Source organism: Sciurus carolinensis, chromosome X, assembly GCF_902686445.1.
Source record: "Sciurus carolinensis chromosome X, mSciCar1.2, whole genome shotgun sequence".
NCBI classification, from domain to species: Eukaryota; Metazoa; Chordata; class Mammalia; order Rodentia; family Sciuridae; genus Sciurus; species Sciurus carolinensis.
In genome coordinates this window covers 109334468-109348290 of record NC_062232.1, presented here as the reverse complement: position 1 = coordinate 109348290, position 13823 = coordinate 109334468, and the positions used below count along the sequence as shown (strand labels likewise).

General features: G+C 38.2%; 1 protein-coding gene across 1 annotated transcript in view; it reads right to left on the bottom strand.

Annotated features, from left to right (window-relative positions):
* Slc25a14 (solute carrier family 25 member 14) overlaps positions 1-9642 on the bottom strand; it is a 32975-nt gene extending 23333 nt beyond the window's left edge. The window contains 4 exon segments of the mRNA XM_047536827.1: positions 2332-2404; positions 2407-2478; positions 4012-4105; positions 9496-9642. Coding sequence (XP_047392783.1) covers positions 2332-2404; positions 2407-2478; positions 4012-4105; positions 9496-9627 — 371 coding nt within the window. The 5' untranslated portion in view covers positions 9628-9642.
* Positions 9643-13823: the final 4181 nt, after the last annotated feature.

Sequence of the window (13823 nt, the reverse complement as noted above, 5' to 3'; positions counted from 1 at the left end):
GGGCTCAGTGACATACACCTGTAATTCCAGTGGCTCGGGAGGCCAAGTCAGGAGGATCATGAGTTCGAAGCCAGCCTCACAAACCTGTCAAGGTCTGAGACAACTTAGCAAGACCTGTCACAGAGCAAAAAAAGTAAAACAGAATAGAAAAGGCTGGGGATAGGTCTCAGATGTGGCTCAGTGGATAAACAACCCTGGGCTCAATCCCTTGTGGGAGAGGGGGTGGTGGGGAGGGAGGGAGGAGAGAGAAGTGAGGAGAGAGAGAGAAAGAGAGAAAGAGAGAGAACAGAAAAATCATGAAATAAAATGTTGGCTCTTTGAAAAAAAATATACAAAATTAATAAATTTGTAGCATGACTCACAAAGAAGGATACAGAAGCTATAACTCCCCAATATCAGGAATAAAATGGAATAGTTCTGCAAATCCAGCAAGCATTCTAAGGATAACTTCATGCTCATAAATTCAACAACTTAGAAGAAATGGATTAATTCTTTGAAAACCACATATTGCCAAAACTCCATTAAGATAAGGTAAATAATCTGACTAAGTATTATAACCATTGCAATGAACTAAATGCTTGTATACTCCCACCACAAAGTCACATGTTAAAATCCTCACCTCAACATGATGGTACCAGAAGCGGGACCTTTGGGAAGTAATTAGACCACAAGAGTAAAGCAATGGGATTAGTGCCCTTACAAAAAGGACCCCAGAGAGCACTAGCTCTTTCTGCCAAATGAAGACACAAGAAGTTGGCAGTCTGCAACCGGGAAAAGGGAACTCACCAGAAACCAACCTCCAGAACCATGAGAAAAAAATTCCTGTCTTATTATAAGCCATCCAGTCTATGGTACTTTTTTATAGCAGCCCAAACTAAAACCACAGTAAAGAATTTGAATTCATAATTTAAAAGTCCCCAAAGAAGAAAGCTCTAAGACCAGACAATTTCGCTGGGGAATTCTACTAACATTTAAAGAATTAACACCAATATTATACAGTCTCATCCAGAAAATAGAAAAGGGAATGCATGTCAACTCCTTTTGGTTAGTGCTACCATGATACCAAAACCAGACAAAAATACATGGAAAAGAAAAACTACAGACCAATATCTCTCATGACTCAGATGCAAAAATCTTTACTAAAACGTCAGGAACTGAATCCAGAAATGTACAAAAGATTATATACTATTATCCACCATAATAAATCCATCAACCTGTACTTCCTAATACTTACAGATACATCTTTAATCTTATCAACAAGGGGTACTAAAACCAAAATCTCAGCCTATTTAAGTTCTGCTCATAAACTGGAGACCTTTTCACTCATGCCTCCTTTGAAACTCCTCCAAATTGCAGAACTGTACTTTAAGAGATATAAATAGCAATAGCTCAAATGGTTAGGATTGAAAAATGATGACTAAATATGCATATTTCTGATTTTAATCGCTTGTTATCAGAAAAAAATATCTTGTGATTATCCATGCTAAGGAAAGAACAAATTAAAACAGATGATCCATGAATCACCTGCTTCAGAATGACTTTTTTCCTCCAAGAAAATTATTTTAAGATAGCCTAACATAGGTTAATGAAAAAACTGATTTCCATTCTAAGCAATAAACTGGTAACCTAGATTAAAATGTCCTAGGATATTGTTCAGCAGATAAGCTACAAAGTGGACAAAAACAATCTCAAACTGATGGCTAATCAAAAGGTGACCAAAAGAGATGGGTCTCCCTCTCTCATTCTGCATTTTGTTTAAGCTACCAGAATAACATTTTCTTAAAAAGGAAAATTTTAAAGGAAGTCACACAGGAAAAATATCACAAGGATATATGTGGTTAATTGGTGCTGCTATTAATAAGAGCTGTGGATAAGTCTCAAGAAACTAGGAGAAAACCTATGCTGCAATGATATGTCCATTTTAACATATATCACCTCATAGCCGGAAAAATATAAAATCCAAAGTTCAAGTCTTACAAGCAGGTAAAATATAAACAGACCTATTAAGCAGAATTACAAGTTGAATGGTGAATTCGCAGGGCACGAATTAATATTGAGTTGAAATACTTGGCCTATTTATGTATTTATTTATGGTACCAGGAATTGAGCCCAGAGGGGCTTGACACTGAGCCACATCCCAGCCCTGTTTTTATATTTTATTTTTTGTTTGAGACAGGGTCTTGCTAAGTTGCTGACGCTGGCTTTGAACATGCAATCCTCCTGCCTCAGCCTCCCAAGCCACTGGAATTACAGACATGTGCTACCACACCCAGCCTTGGCCTCTTTAAAACGCATTTCTGTTCATGATGCAAGAAAAGAATCCAGCCTTACCCTGAATACAAAGCCAGTACACCTTCTTCTTTATAGATTCTGAACAAGGCATGAAACATCCCTCTATATTTATCTCTTTGAAACTGACATCGATGCTTTGGCCTTGGACTTGAAGTCGTGTTTTGGTAAGGTCCACAGGGAAAGTTCCTACAAAGGAACACACTCACTTATAAGTATCTTCAAAGAGTCACAGTTAAGTTTGGCTAAATATAAGGCAATGAGAATATCTGAAACATAAGACAGGGTCTTTTATAACACGCACAAGGGCTGTATAGCTCAGTGGTGTAGCACTTGCCTAGCATGCACAAGCCCTTGGTTCCATCCCCAGCACTGTAAAATAACAGTAAGAACAACAACAACACATACAAAAGAGCTCTACTAGAATGCCACTGCCAGAAGACAAGAGTTGTATGTGGTAAAGTGAAATGTACAATACTATATCTATGCAACACAATTTGACACATAGTATAATTTGACACTGTGGATATGCCAATTATCAGTCTCTTTTCCACCCCCTCCCACCTCAAGGCTTTCCAGCTTCCCCTCATATATCTCAAATTTTTACAAACACAGAAAAGTATGGTCTTACTACTCCAGGTGCTCTTATAAACTACAAATTTTGTGAGTTTTTTCTTTTATATGGTTACAAGAAATAAACAGCTCCCCAGTATTATAAAAAGATAAAGTCCTACTTGGTTCTACTCATTCTGGTTTCTTAGGTAATTCAGAACTAATACCAGCAGAGTGCGTAGGGCAGAAATTTCTTTAAACCATACCTCTTTTCTTAATGTGAACTCACAAAAGTGGTCATTACATTGACAAAATACATTTTCAAGGAATATTTAAAGGTCTAAAACTAACAGGTGATTATATAACTCGTTCGCTTTTGGCTTGGACATCAGAACATCTACTAAGAAAGTTAACAAGGACTGGTAGATCATAGTCACTTATGAACAGTAGAGGAAAGAGAAAATATGGAAGATGAAAAATCAAAATCTAGACTGGGCATGGTGGTACAGCCTTGTAATCCCAGCTACTCTGGAGGCTGAAGCATGAGGATTACAAGTTCAAGGGCAGCCTTGGCAACTTGGTGAGACCCTATCTCAAAATGAAAAGAAAAAAGGATGGGGATGTAGCTCAGTGGCAAAATGTCCCTGGGTTCAATCCAAAAGAAAGAAAGAGAGAGAGAAAGAAAAATCAAAATCTAAAAACATTTAAAAATTTAAATTAAATAGAGAAGAATATTTTTTCAATCTTGTTTGGTTTCTTCTCAAATAGAATACCAGTTTGAAAGAAAAGCTGGGGTACTTACTAAGAAAATTATAAACAACTTAGCATAGAAGAATGAACATTAGTACATAAAGCAGAAACCCGTATCATATCCAACTCCTGTATTTTCATATATATTACTTAAGCCTAGCAAATTAGCAAATCATTAAACTATCAAAAAAGCTTCCCTAATTTGACTTTTCTTAACTTCATCTACCATACCATTAGTAGTACTTCCTCAGAACTATTAGTAGTTCCTCAGAACTATTTCTTGATGACTTTGAGACAATAATTTTTGAAATGAAGAGGACAAGATTTTTATTTTTTCTCTAGTTTTCATCAAAAAATAAATATCACCTAACACCATATCTATAACATAAAATGCAAACTTGTCATTTTTCACATTCTTACCAAACTCAGCAACAATAGAGGCAAGGCCGCCATATACAAAGGGTTTCCAATTCAGACCAGACATCTCATGGCTTACAGTGGCACTTTTCTGGTGCTAAAAATAAGACAAATCAGAACAAGGCAACAAAAGTGAGGAGCACTTGTTAGCATTTGATCACGTGTACTAGATCAACAAAACCGGTAAATAAAAAAAAAATCCCAAGTAAATGGCAGGCCCTATTTTATGTGCTGGATGGTCATGAATTTGTTCTTTACTGGGGTAGGTGTGTAATTCAACCTGTGTCCTCATTCTCTCTACTTTCTTTAGTGTTATTACTCATCCCCACCCAAAGAAGAGACTTCATTCCATCCAGCATACCCAACTTAGACATTCTACTAAACAATTACAAGTGAAGGAAACTAGAATTCAAGTTACATAGGCCGAGGCATCTCATAAAAGCAGTTCATGGTATTCAGTTAGCTTGATTCAGGTACAATGCACAGGCTCACACCAATCCCCTCTCATGTTCTTAGTCCTCTCATCTCTCCAATGAACTTTAAGGTTTGAATTTGTCCAAGAGATACTTCTAGCAGCTGGGGTTGTGGCTCAGTGATAGAGTCCCTTGCATGGCATGTGTGAGGCCCTGGGTTCAATCCTCAGCACCACATATAAATAAATAAAATAAGGGTCCACTGACAAATAAAAAAAAACATTTATAGAAAGAGATATTTCTAGCTACATACAACTAGCTTCCCTGACTAGGACCAGGCTGAGCTAATGCTCTTTTCACCCTCCTTCTGGCTCCCAGAGGAATGACAGCAATACAGATCACTTCCTTCTGACACTGAACACATATCCTTCTAGTGGGTCTTCTTCCCTCGACAAAAGCCTTTTAAAATATATATATATATATATATATATATATATATATATATATATATATATACACAAATTCTGTTTTTCTTTTATACTCTAGTTCTTTAATAATATATTCTTTTCCCAGCTCCCCTCTTTCTCCATCCCACCTGTCAGACCTGTCATCTTCAATCTTTTTGACTTTCTTCTCTATTTGTGCCATTCTCAGCTCTTCCCTCTTGGATTTGATTTTTCCCCAGCTCTGGCGTCTAAACCAGCAGTGTTCAAATTTTAGCATGTACCAGAATCATCTAGAAGGTGTATTAAAACATGGACCACTGAGCCTCTCCCTCACAGTTTCTGGTTGGTGGTCTGGGTCTGGCCATGAGAATTTGCAAGCTCCCAAATAATTCTGATGTTTCTACACCTAAGAAGTACTGCTCTGAATATCACCTGTGAAATTCTGGTTCAGCTCACAGTAATATCTTTCTTAGCTGTGATTCTCATTTCCTTTAAATACTCATTATTCAGAGCTACATAGTGTGTATACTTCTGAACTTCAAAAGCAGCTTCAAGTAGTTTACAGTCAAAAAGGAAGACTCTAAAATCAGATTACTTAAATTCAAATCCTAACTATTTCTGTGAATTTGAGTAGATTATTCAACCTTTCTATGCCTCCATCTTCCAAACTATAAAATGTGATAACAAAAACTATATCATAGGGTTGTTGTGAAAATATATATGTTAAACACCTAGACAAGTACCTTGCACATAGCCCAATAACTGTTAGCTAATTATCATTATTACATTTCTGAAAATTTAAGTACCCAAATTTACATTTTAACAGCTAGTAGCTGCTATCCACCCCCATCCATTGCCAATCTAGGGTTAGCAATTTTGAGTCACAGTCCCTTTTTAGAGGAGACAAGGTTTTGCTTTGTTTCCACATAAGAAATTCTCTGTAACTAAGAAAAGAACAATTTTCCAGAGAGGATTACAAACATACAAATGAATATTTTAGTTACAGGTCACAAAAATAATTATGGAAACTTCAAGCATAGTATACATAGAGTCTGGAATAGATAACCCTATTAGAGGAAAGTTATTAAAAGAATTCTAAAGAGCAAAGTAGGGTTAGATAATTGAAATATCAGCTGCAGTTTGAAACAAATCTTAAATACTAAATACTACCATATCAGCATCTTTATGCCTGCATTTTAAGATTAGAATTGACAGTAAAACATGATACATATGGTGAGAAAGTAGGGATGGAAAAACAGGACATGGCATATCCATCCCCTCTCTGAGTCTATGGGGAAAAATTCACTGTTGACCAATTTAGAGATTCCCCAGAATAGTCTTAAATGTTTCAAACAGCTGCTATGCTTCTTCCCCAAACCATCTTTACAATTTCTTTTAACTCTTCTCATTGGAGAAAAAGCCTCTGTCAGAACTTTACTACCTGCTACCCAGCCTTTTAATAAGGCAGGGGCAGAGTCATAGCAGGAACCAAATCTTTTAAGCTGGTTGGCCCAGGGGTTCCCTAAAGTAGTTTTCACAAATAAGGGCATCTAGGGTGTTTTTCTGCTTGATTTATTTAACTTAAAGAGATCACATTTTTCTTACTCCTGGAACATTAAAACCATTACCTGGCTTGTGTGAAATATTAATGGTAATTGGTAGTTGATATTATTTAGTGTCTTTACTTGGCAAAATAAGCTTGACTGCCCTGTATTTATGGCCCCTCCCCATGCTTACATTTGAATTTTACTGGTTCATGAAATCCAAGTGTGGTCAAATCCTACACTGCCTCTTCCAGCACTTCCCCACCTGTTCATGATAGTAAAATCTCTTTCACTCCAATGTTAGGAAAGTATCTTATGAAGTAATACTGTATCATCTTTGATTAGGTCTGATTTTAGACAGTCCTTCCTCATGGTAGGACAAAAGTTTGTCTTTCTCAAATCATTTTCACTGAGTCTTTGGAGGCAATATTGAACAAATGTATTATTTTTTCCTAGGGGAGTCCATCAAATATTTAAAGATAGCAATCATGTTTTCTTATATCTTACCTTTCTCAAGCTAAATATTCCTGAGACTTTTCTTAATTCTATATATTTTACTTCAATTACTATAGTTGAAAATTGCAGTTGTTTTTTAGGGAGCCCTATCACACTATGGAATCATTAAACTGTCAGCTGATACCTCTGAGTCTTTTTACATTTACATAAAGCTGTACATATGGATGCATGTTATGTCAAAACTGTCCTACAAATATTTGTTGAACCTCCATTTCTATTTTCTATATCTTAAATTCAATCACGAAAATAATGAGTACCATTGGGTTTATCTTCTAGTTGCCCCATGTTATTTCTTCTCTTAACTAGGTAACATCATGAAGGCAGACACTGTATCTCATGGTACTTTTTATAACTCTCAGAACAGCTTGTGCAAAATTTGGTACAACATCATTAAATAATGGTTTTTATCAGTGTGACATTCTTTACCTATATATGCAGCCTATATATAAAATATTACAACCAGGCACAATGGCACATGTCTGTAATCCCAGAGGCTTGGGAAGCTGAGGAAGGAGGATCACAAATTCAAAGTCAGCCTCAGCAACTTAGGGAGACACTGTCTCAAAATTAAAAATAAAAAAGGGCTGGGGATATGGCTCAGTGGTTAAGCACCCCTGGGTTCAATCCCTGGTACCAAAAAAAAGAAAAAATTACAGGGGAAACCAGAAAGGTAACTTTAGCACCTGGTCAATGCTACACACCCTATACATGACACTGCCCTGTTCCCCCGATATTTTCTACCTAAAAATCCTCTTTCCTTTCTTTTCTTGTAGAGAATTACTTGTATAAAATACCCCAAACCCTCTTAAATTATTTTGACAGATAAGGCTAACCCCAGATATGTGTAAAAGAATAGAAGTCATATCTTAGTTAAAATAGAAATATAATACCCTAAATATTTTTATTATATAAAGAAGCCAATGAAAATCATGTTTAAACCTTCAGATATATATTATAAAGATCTAAGGAAAATTTGATAACCTAAAAGTACCAATAAAAAGGTCCCAGAATACAAGTTACATAACCCTACAATGCTCCAAAGATCTGATCAGAAAAAAATAGGCAATAGAGAATCTAAGACTGAAAAGGTAACAATGTGGAGCCAACATATCTTTATCGAAGACATACTAAATGTTCAAACCTACAATGTGCTAAGGTATAATCACAACATTTTTTATAAAACAGAAATTTGTTCTAACACCAAAGCAATAATTACCACTCAATGTACCTTTCCTGGATAATCAAGGAGATGGGGCAGAGATAAAAGTTGTATTAAATAGAGTACTTGCCTTTTAAGAGCTTAGAATCTGGTGGAAGAAAACAAAGTACTTGATTAGAGAAAATTTAAGTGCTACACTATGTAGTACAATCTTATAAAAGTAAGAGGAGCATGGAAAAGGAGACAATCAACATGGGTTTAAATAATTTGAAAAAAACTCGTGGAGGTGACAGAACTTAAGTTGGGCCCTGACAGAGAGTGCAGGTTGAATCAGGATAGGTGCAGATAAGGGAAAGGGTGGGAGAGGGGACAGGATGAACAGAGACAAATGTGGGAACAAACACAGCATGTGGAGGTAGACATCAATATGATTTGTTCTGTAAAGGAAATGAAAGATTCAACTGGAATAAAGAATTCACTTGTTGGCTGAAACAAGCAGAAGGAGCAGGTTGTACTGAGAGGCTTAAAAAAGATGTGGAGAGGACACTAAGTTAACAGGAAAGCGACTTGACAAAAACCCATATTTTAGTAAGCCTACTAGGGGTGCAGCAAGCACAGTGGATTACAAACAGGAGAGGCAGGGAGACTGTCTTAGGATGGTGTGAAGTAAAGAAGAGAAAGATGCTTACAGGCAGTGAGCTTAGAAATAAACTTCTGAAATGGGGACAAAAAGGTATTTAATGGTGTACGGAATGAAGATGAAGGAAGAGTTCACGACTACTCTAGCCTGAGGGATCGGGAGAGGGGAGGGAGTCAAGGAATCACTGATAGAAAACTATAAATGTCCCTGATGTTACCGAGACTTAAGAAACTAATTCATGTTGACAAGCTGTCATCCCAATCAAGTAACCGAACTGCATTTTAATAGATGCCTTCAATGCCTTGATCTCAGGAGTGGCAGGAGGTAGAAACTGAAGGGGACCATCTTTCAACAGCATTCCTCACACTAATACAATGGAGGTGTTTGCTTACTCCGCTTACAATCACCGCCGCCGTTGCAAACTTCACCCTTAGAAAAATTAGGATTATTCCGGGAAAGATACCCATTCACCCTCTGGGTAGCAGGATCTTGCCAGTTCCTCAGCTGTCAGAGCGAGTTCGTGGAGAGAAGGGAGGCGCCTGAAGGAGGCGGCCTCCCAAGGGGGTCGAGGAAGCAGGGTTCAATCGAAGAAGTAAAACCACCGATGCCAGAAGAGTGAAAGACAGGGAAGGGACTCGGCTGAGGGGAGAGAGAGACCAAAGGACCGTTAAGCCCCTCCCAGGCCGGGAACCAGGCCAACCCGGCCCCGCGCGGCCTGGCGCGGCCCAGCCCCGCTCCCCAGCCTGGAAATCCAGGAGCTCCCCCTCACCTGCTCCGGCTCATCAGACGACTGGGAAGCCGAAGCTCCCACAGTCGGAAACGCCACTGCAACGCCAACCCGGAAGCATTGAGACCAACGGAAGTAACCAAGGCGTTGCCTCGGCAACTGTGGCACAGCCATTCCAACTCCGCCCCCTCCAAGCCTAAAAAAGAAGGCGCGAAATATGAGGCAGAAGCAGCAGGGATCTAAAGGCGGCAGTCGGGAAGGGTGCAGGAGCCAAGGTCCAAAGGGGGCAGCGTGATTTTAAGGAAATATAGGGGAAGGGACCTAGGGCGTGACAACTCGGTGTCTTCTGAAACTAGCGTGCTTGCCAGTGGAGCAGAAGCATCACCTTGTAACCCCGTTACCCACCTGGCTCTTACAGGAGGCTGAACCACAGGAGAGCGGTCAGCAGAGCCACGTGGACGCCAGGGACCGGGCGCGAGAAATGATGGGCGGGGCGCGAGAGGCGGGGCATCCTGCGTGTATGCTCAAAGTACGGAAAAGGAGCGAGTGTAAAGAGGCATGGCGAAAGATCTAAAACAAAACTAGGAAAACTGAGGGATAGGAGGCGGCAGAATTCGGGAAGGTGCGTGGGCTGGGAAAGAAAATAAAGATCAGGGCCACAAATCTCTGTGCCTATTGAATGTCACACGTTAGTGACTGAAAAATTATGCACAGGCCCTGTACTCGAAGCTCATGGTTTAAGCTGAAACTTAAAGCAAACGGAAGAGGGACCATAAAGAGTTAAAGGAGAAGAATCCGAAGAGGAAAAATGCTAATGGGGGAGTCCCAGTTAATCTGCACCTCAAGATGGACCAGAAAATGAAAGCCTGTGACAGCTTCAAACTTCTGTCCCTAGGACCACTGGAAAGTATGACCGCAAAGCCCCCTGGGGGAGTCCATTAGCCAACAGGCCACACCTATTCTTAAGCCTCTCATGTGGATTTGCCAATCACGCGAGAGTATGCAACAGCTATATGATTTGTTTTTTATGTTATAGGTAGACTTAGTTGGTTCAAGGCACGTGGCCCTAAAAGATTATTTGTGAATAAGCAAATGTTTGGAATTCCTTTGTTCCAAAAGGATTTTTTTTCATTTTAGTTCACATCCTTTAAAATTTTTTCCCACCCATTTAAAAATTTCTTCGACCCCACATGATAATAATTGCTGATATTATGGAGTATATACATGTACCAAAGGTGATGCCAAGAGCTTTTTGTGCACACATAGGCACCGTTATTTTTTCATTCTGACAGATAAAAAAATGAGGCCAAAATGTGATTGAATAATTTAGTAAGTGGCAAAACTGAAATTTGAAATGAGATCCAACTTCAGAGTCCAGGCTTTGTTAAATTCAGAAACTTAGCTACTTATAATAAGAAATAAATAGCCAGCATGGTGACACATGCCAGTGATTTGTGAGGCTGAGGCAGGAGGATCTCAAGTTCAAAGCCAGCCTCTGCAACTTAGCGAGACCCTGTCTGAAAAAAAATAAAAATAAAAAGGGCTGGGGATGTAGTTTAGTGGTAGAGCACCCCTGGGATCAATACCCAGTACTGAAAGAAGAAATATGCACACATTTCAAAATGTGAACTCCCTTTCATTTTCATCTCCGCAGAGCACTACCTTTCAGTCTAACAAGGAGTGTTGTAGCTTAGAGTCCTCCTTACATGTGACCTGAATTTTGTGTGTAGCCAGGACCTGGGCTTATCCATCACATCCACGTGACAAGACGTGTAGAATTATGACACACACACCGCCCTCCCCCCGGGTGTGGAATCACTACCTTAGATTTCTGCAAGACTACTTAGGCCTTCTCAGTCACTGACACCACCAGCTAATCCCATGACCACCTGTGTAAACTTTGCTAAAAGGAGCTTTGTTTTTAAATAACTTATTTTAAAAGTTCTACAGTAAGTGAATTAAAATAGCATTTGTAGAAGCAACATTATAAACACATACCACACTTTAATGCATCTGCAGTTTGGTTTCTTTCAAACAGTTTATTTTTAATATTCTATAAAGCTATAATAATAAAAAAATTTCATGCACATTTACCAAAGTTTGTCATTTCTCTTATAAATTGCCCTCTATTATTTGTAGGCTCTACCACCAAAACCAGTATTTGACTTTACATATTTTCTTGTGTTGATTTAATTCTGATCTCTGAAAGACAAACTATTGAGGAGGATAAAATCATGGACTCTAATCATTAGAATGAAACTGCGATGCTCATTCTAATATTATAGACAGCTGTCTAAGCTATACTGGAATACTTCTAGTGTTAGTATGCAACACAAGTCAGCTTATTACACTATTGTATAACTGTTACAAAGTTCTCATTTCTACTAAACCAAACTGTACCTTCTTTCTTCTACTAGCCCCAGGGAGGAAGCTGGTTTTAATGAAGAGAACAGTATACTTGGAGCAAGAACAACTTATTTTTCAAAAAATTAATTCAGATGATGTTCACATGACATAAAATTAGCTTTTTTTTTTTCTATTGTGATACTGGAGATTGGAGATTGGACCTAGGGTTACTTTACCATTGAACTATATCCCCAGCCCTTTATATTTTTTATTTTGAGACAATGTCTCACTAAGTTGCCCAGGCTGACCTTCAACTTTCAATACTCCTGCCTTAACCTTCTGAGTTGCTGAAATTGCAGGCCTAAACCACAGCATCCAGCAAAATTAACCATTTTAAAGTGAACAATTCAATGACATTTAGTACATTGACAATATTGTGAAACCATTTTCATCACCTCCCATTTTCAAACCCCAGATCCATTAAACAATTGTTCCCCATGCTTTTCTTACCAGAACCCCTGGAAACCACCAGTATGTTTTCTGTCTGTATGTATTTACCTATTCTGAAAGTTTCATATATGACCTTTTGTGACCTTTTGTCTTTTGTCTTTTGTCTTTTTACACTTAGCTTAATGATTCTGCAAATTCTTCAAACATTCATTCATTGATGAACATTAGGGCTATTTCCAACTTTTGGCTATTGTGAATAATGGTGCAATGAATATGCATGTACAAGTATTTGATTGAGTACCAGTGTTCAATACTTTTGGAAATGACCAGAAGACATTTTTGAAGCCAAATACCATCACTTTCTTGCTGTATAATTTGAGTAAACTGCTTAATTTTTCTGAGCTTCAGTTTCCTTGAAGATTAACTATTCTAATGTTCCTAGCACAGAGTCAGAAGCTTAGTATATTCTTACTAAATGTTAATTGCCTTCCTTTCTTCTTCCTTTCCTTAACAGCCCTCCCATTTATCCTACATCCCAGTAGTGTTTTCTTCCATAGGCTTCACATCCCCCTCAACCAGTCTTCATAGGTCATGTTTTTCAGACCTCCCACCATCTTAATTATCCTGCTCCCAGAAGGTGTCAGAAAGAAAAAAACTTTCTATTGTCCTAGGGTCCATACTTGGGGGCTGTGAATTAAACTAACAGTTATTTTTCTCCTGTTAACATCACACAATTTTTATTAATATTTATGTGAAAATTACACAATTTTTATTAATATTTATGTGCAATGTGTTCACAAAAAGAGAAGTGAAACTCAAAGAAGCCAATAGACTCAGGTTTAGGTGCCCTTTTAACAGAGAAAATAGGATTTCAGACTCAAGGGATAAATTGTGGGGATATGACTGGAAATACATGGGGGAAGTAATGGAACACAGGGCTATTTTAATAAGGAATGTTTGGTATGGAAATTCTTGCCCCACATTTAGACAGATGAGGGAAGATCAGGGAATTCCTTCTGCTGCTTCTCAATTGCATTTAGCTCCAAATAATAATTGTGTTTTTGTTGTTGTTGTTTGGTATCAGGGACTGAACTCAGGGGCACTTAACCACTAAGCAAAATCCCCAGCCCTTTTTATTTTTTTTTATTTTGAGTCAGTGTCTCATTAAGTTTCTATAGTACCTTGTTAAGTTGCTGAGGCTAGCCTCCAACTTATTATCCTCCTGCCTCAGCCTCCCAAACCTCTGAGATTACAGGCATATGCCACTGAACCTGGCAGCTCCAAATAATCCTTATGCCAAAGTGACATTTTAGATAGCATATTTTGATCCCCTTCAAAGACAAATTACAGTGCATTTTAAGTTTTTTGTTCACATTGCCTATTTGCAGGGACAAGGGGGGACCTGTTAGATGTCCAATTGAACACTAAACCTAAAATGTGGGGGTATTTAATTTAAAATTGAAAACATTTTATTTTTTTAAGACTCTATTAAGAGGTTGAAAAGGCAAGCCTCAGACCAGGAGAAGAGACCTTAATCTATAAATTCTATAAATCTCATCCAATTTGTCTTTTCA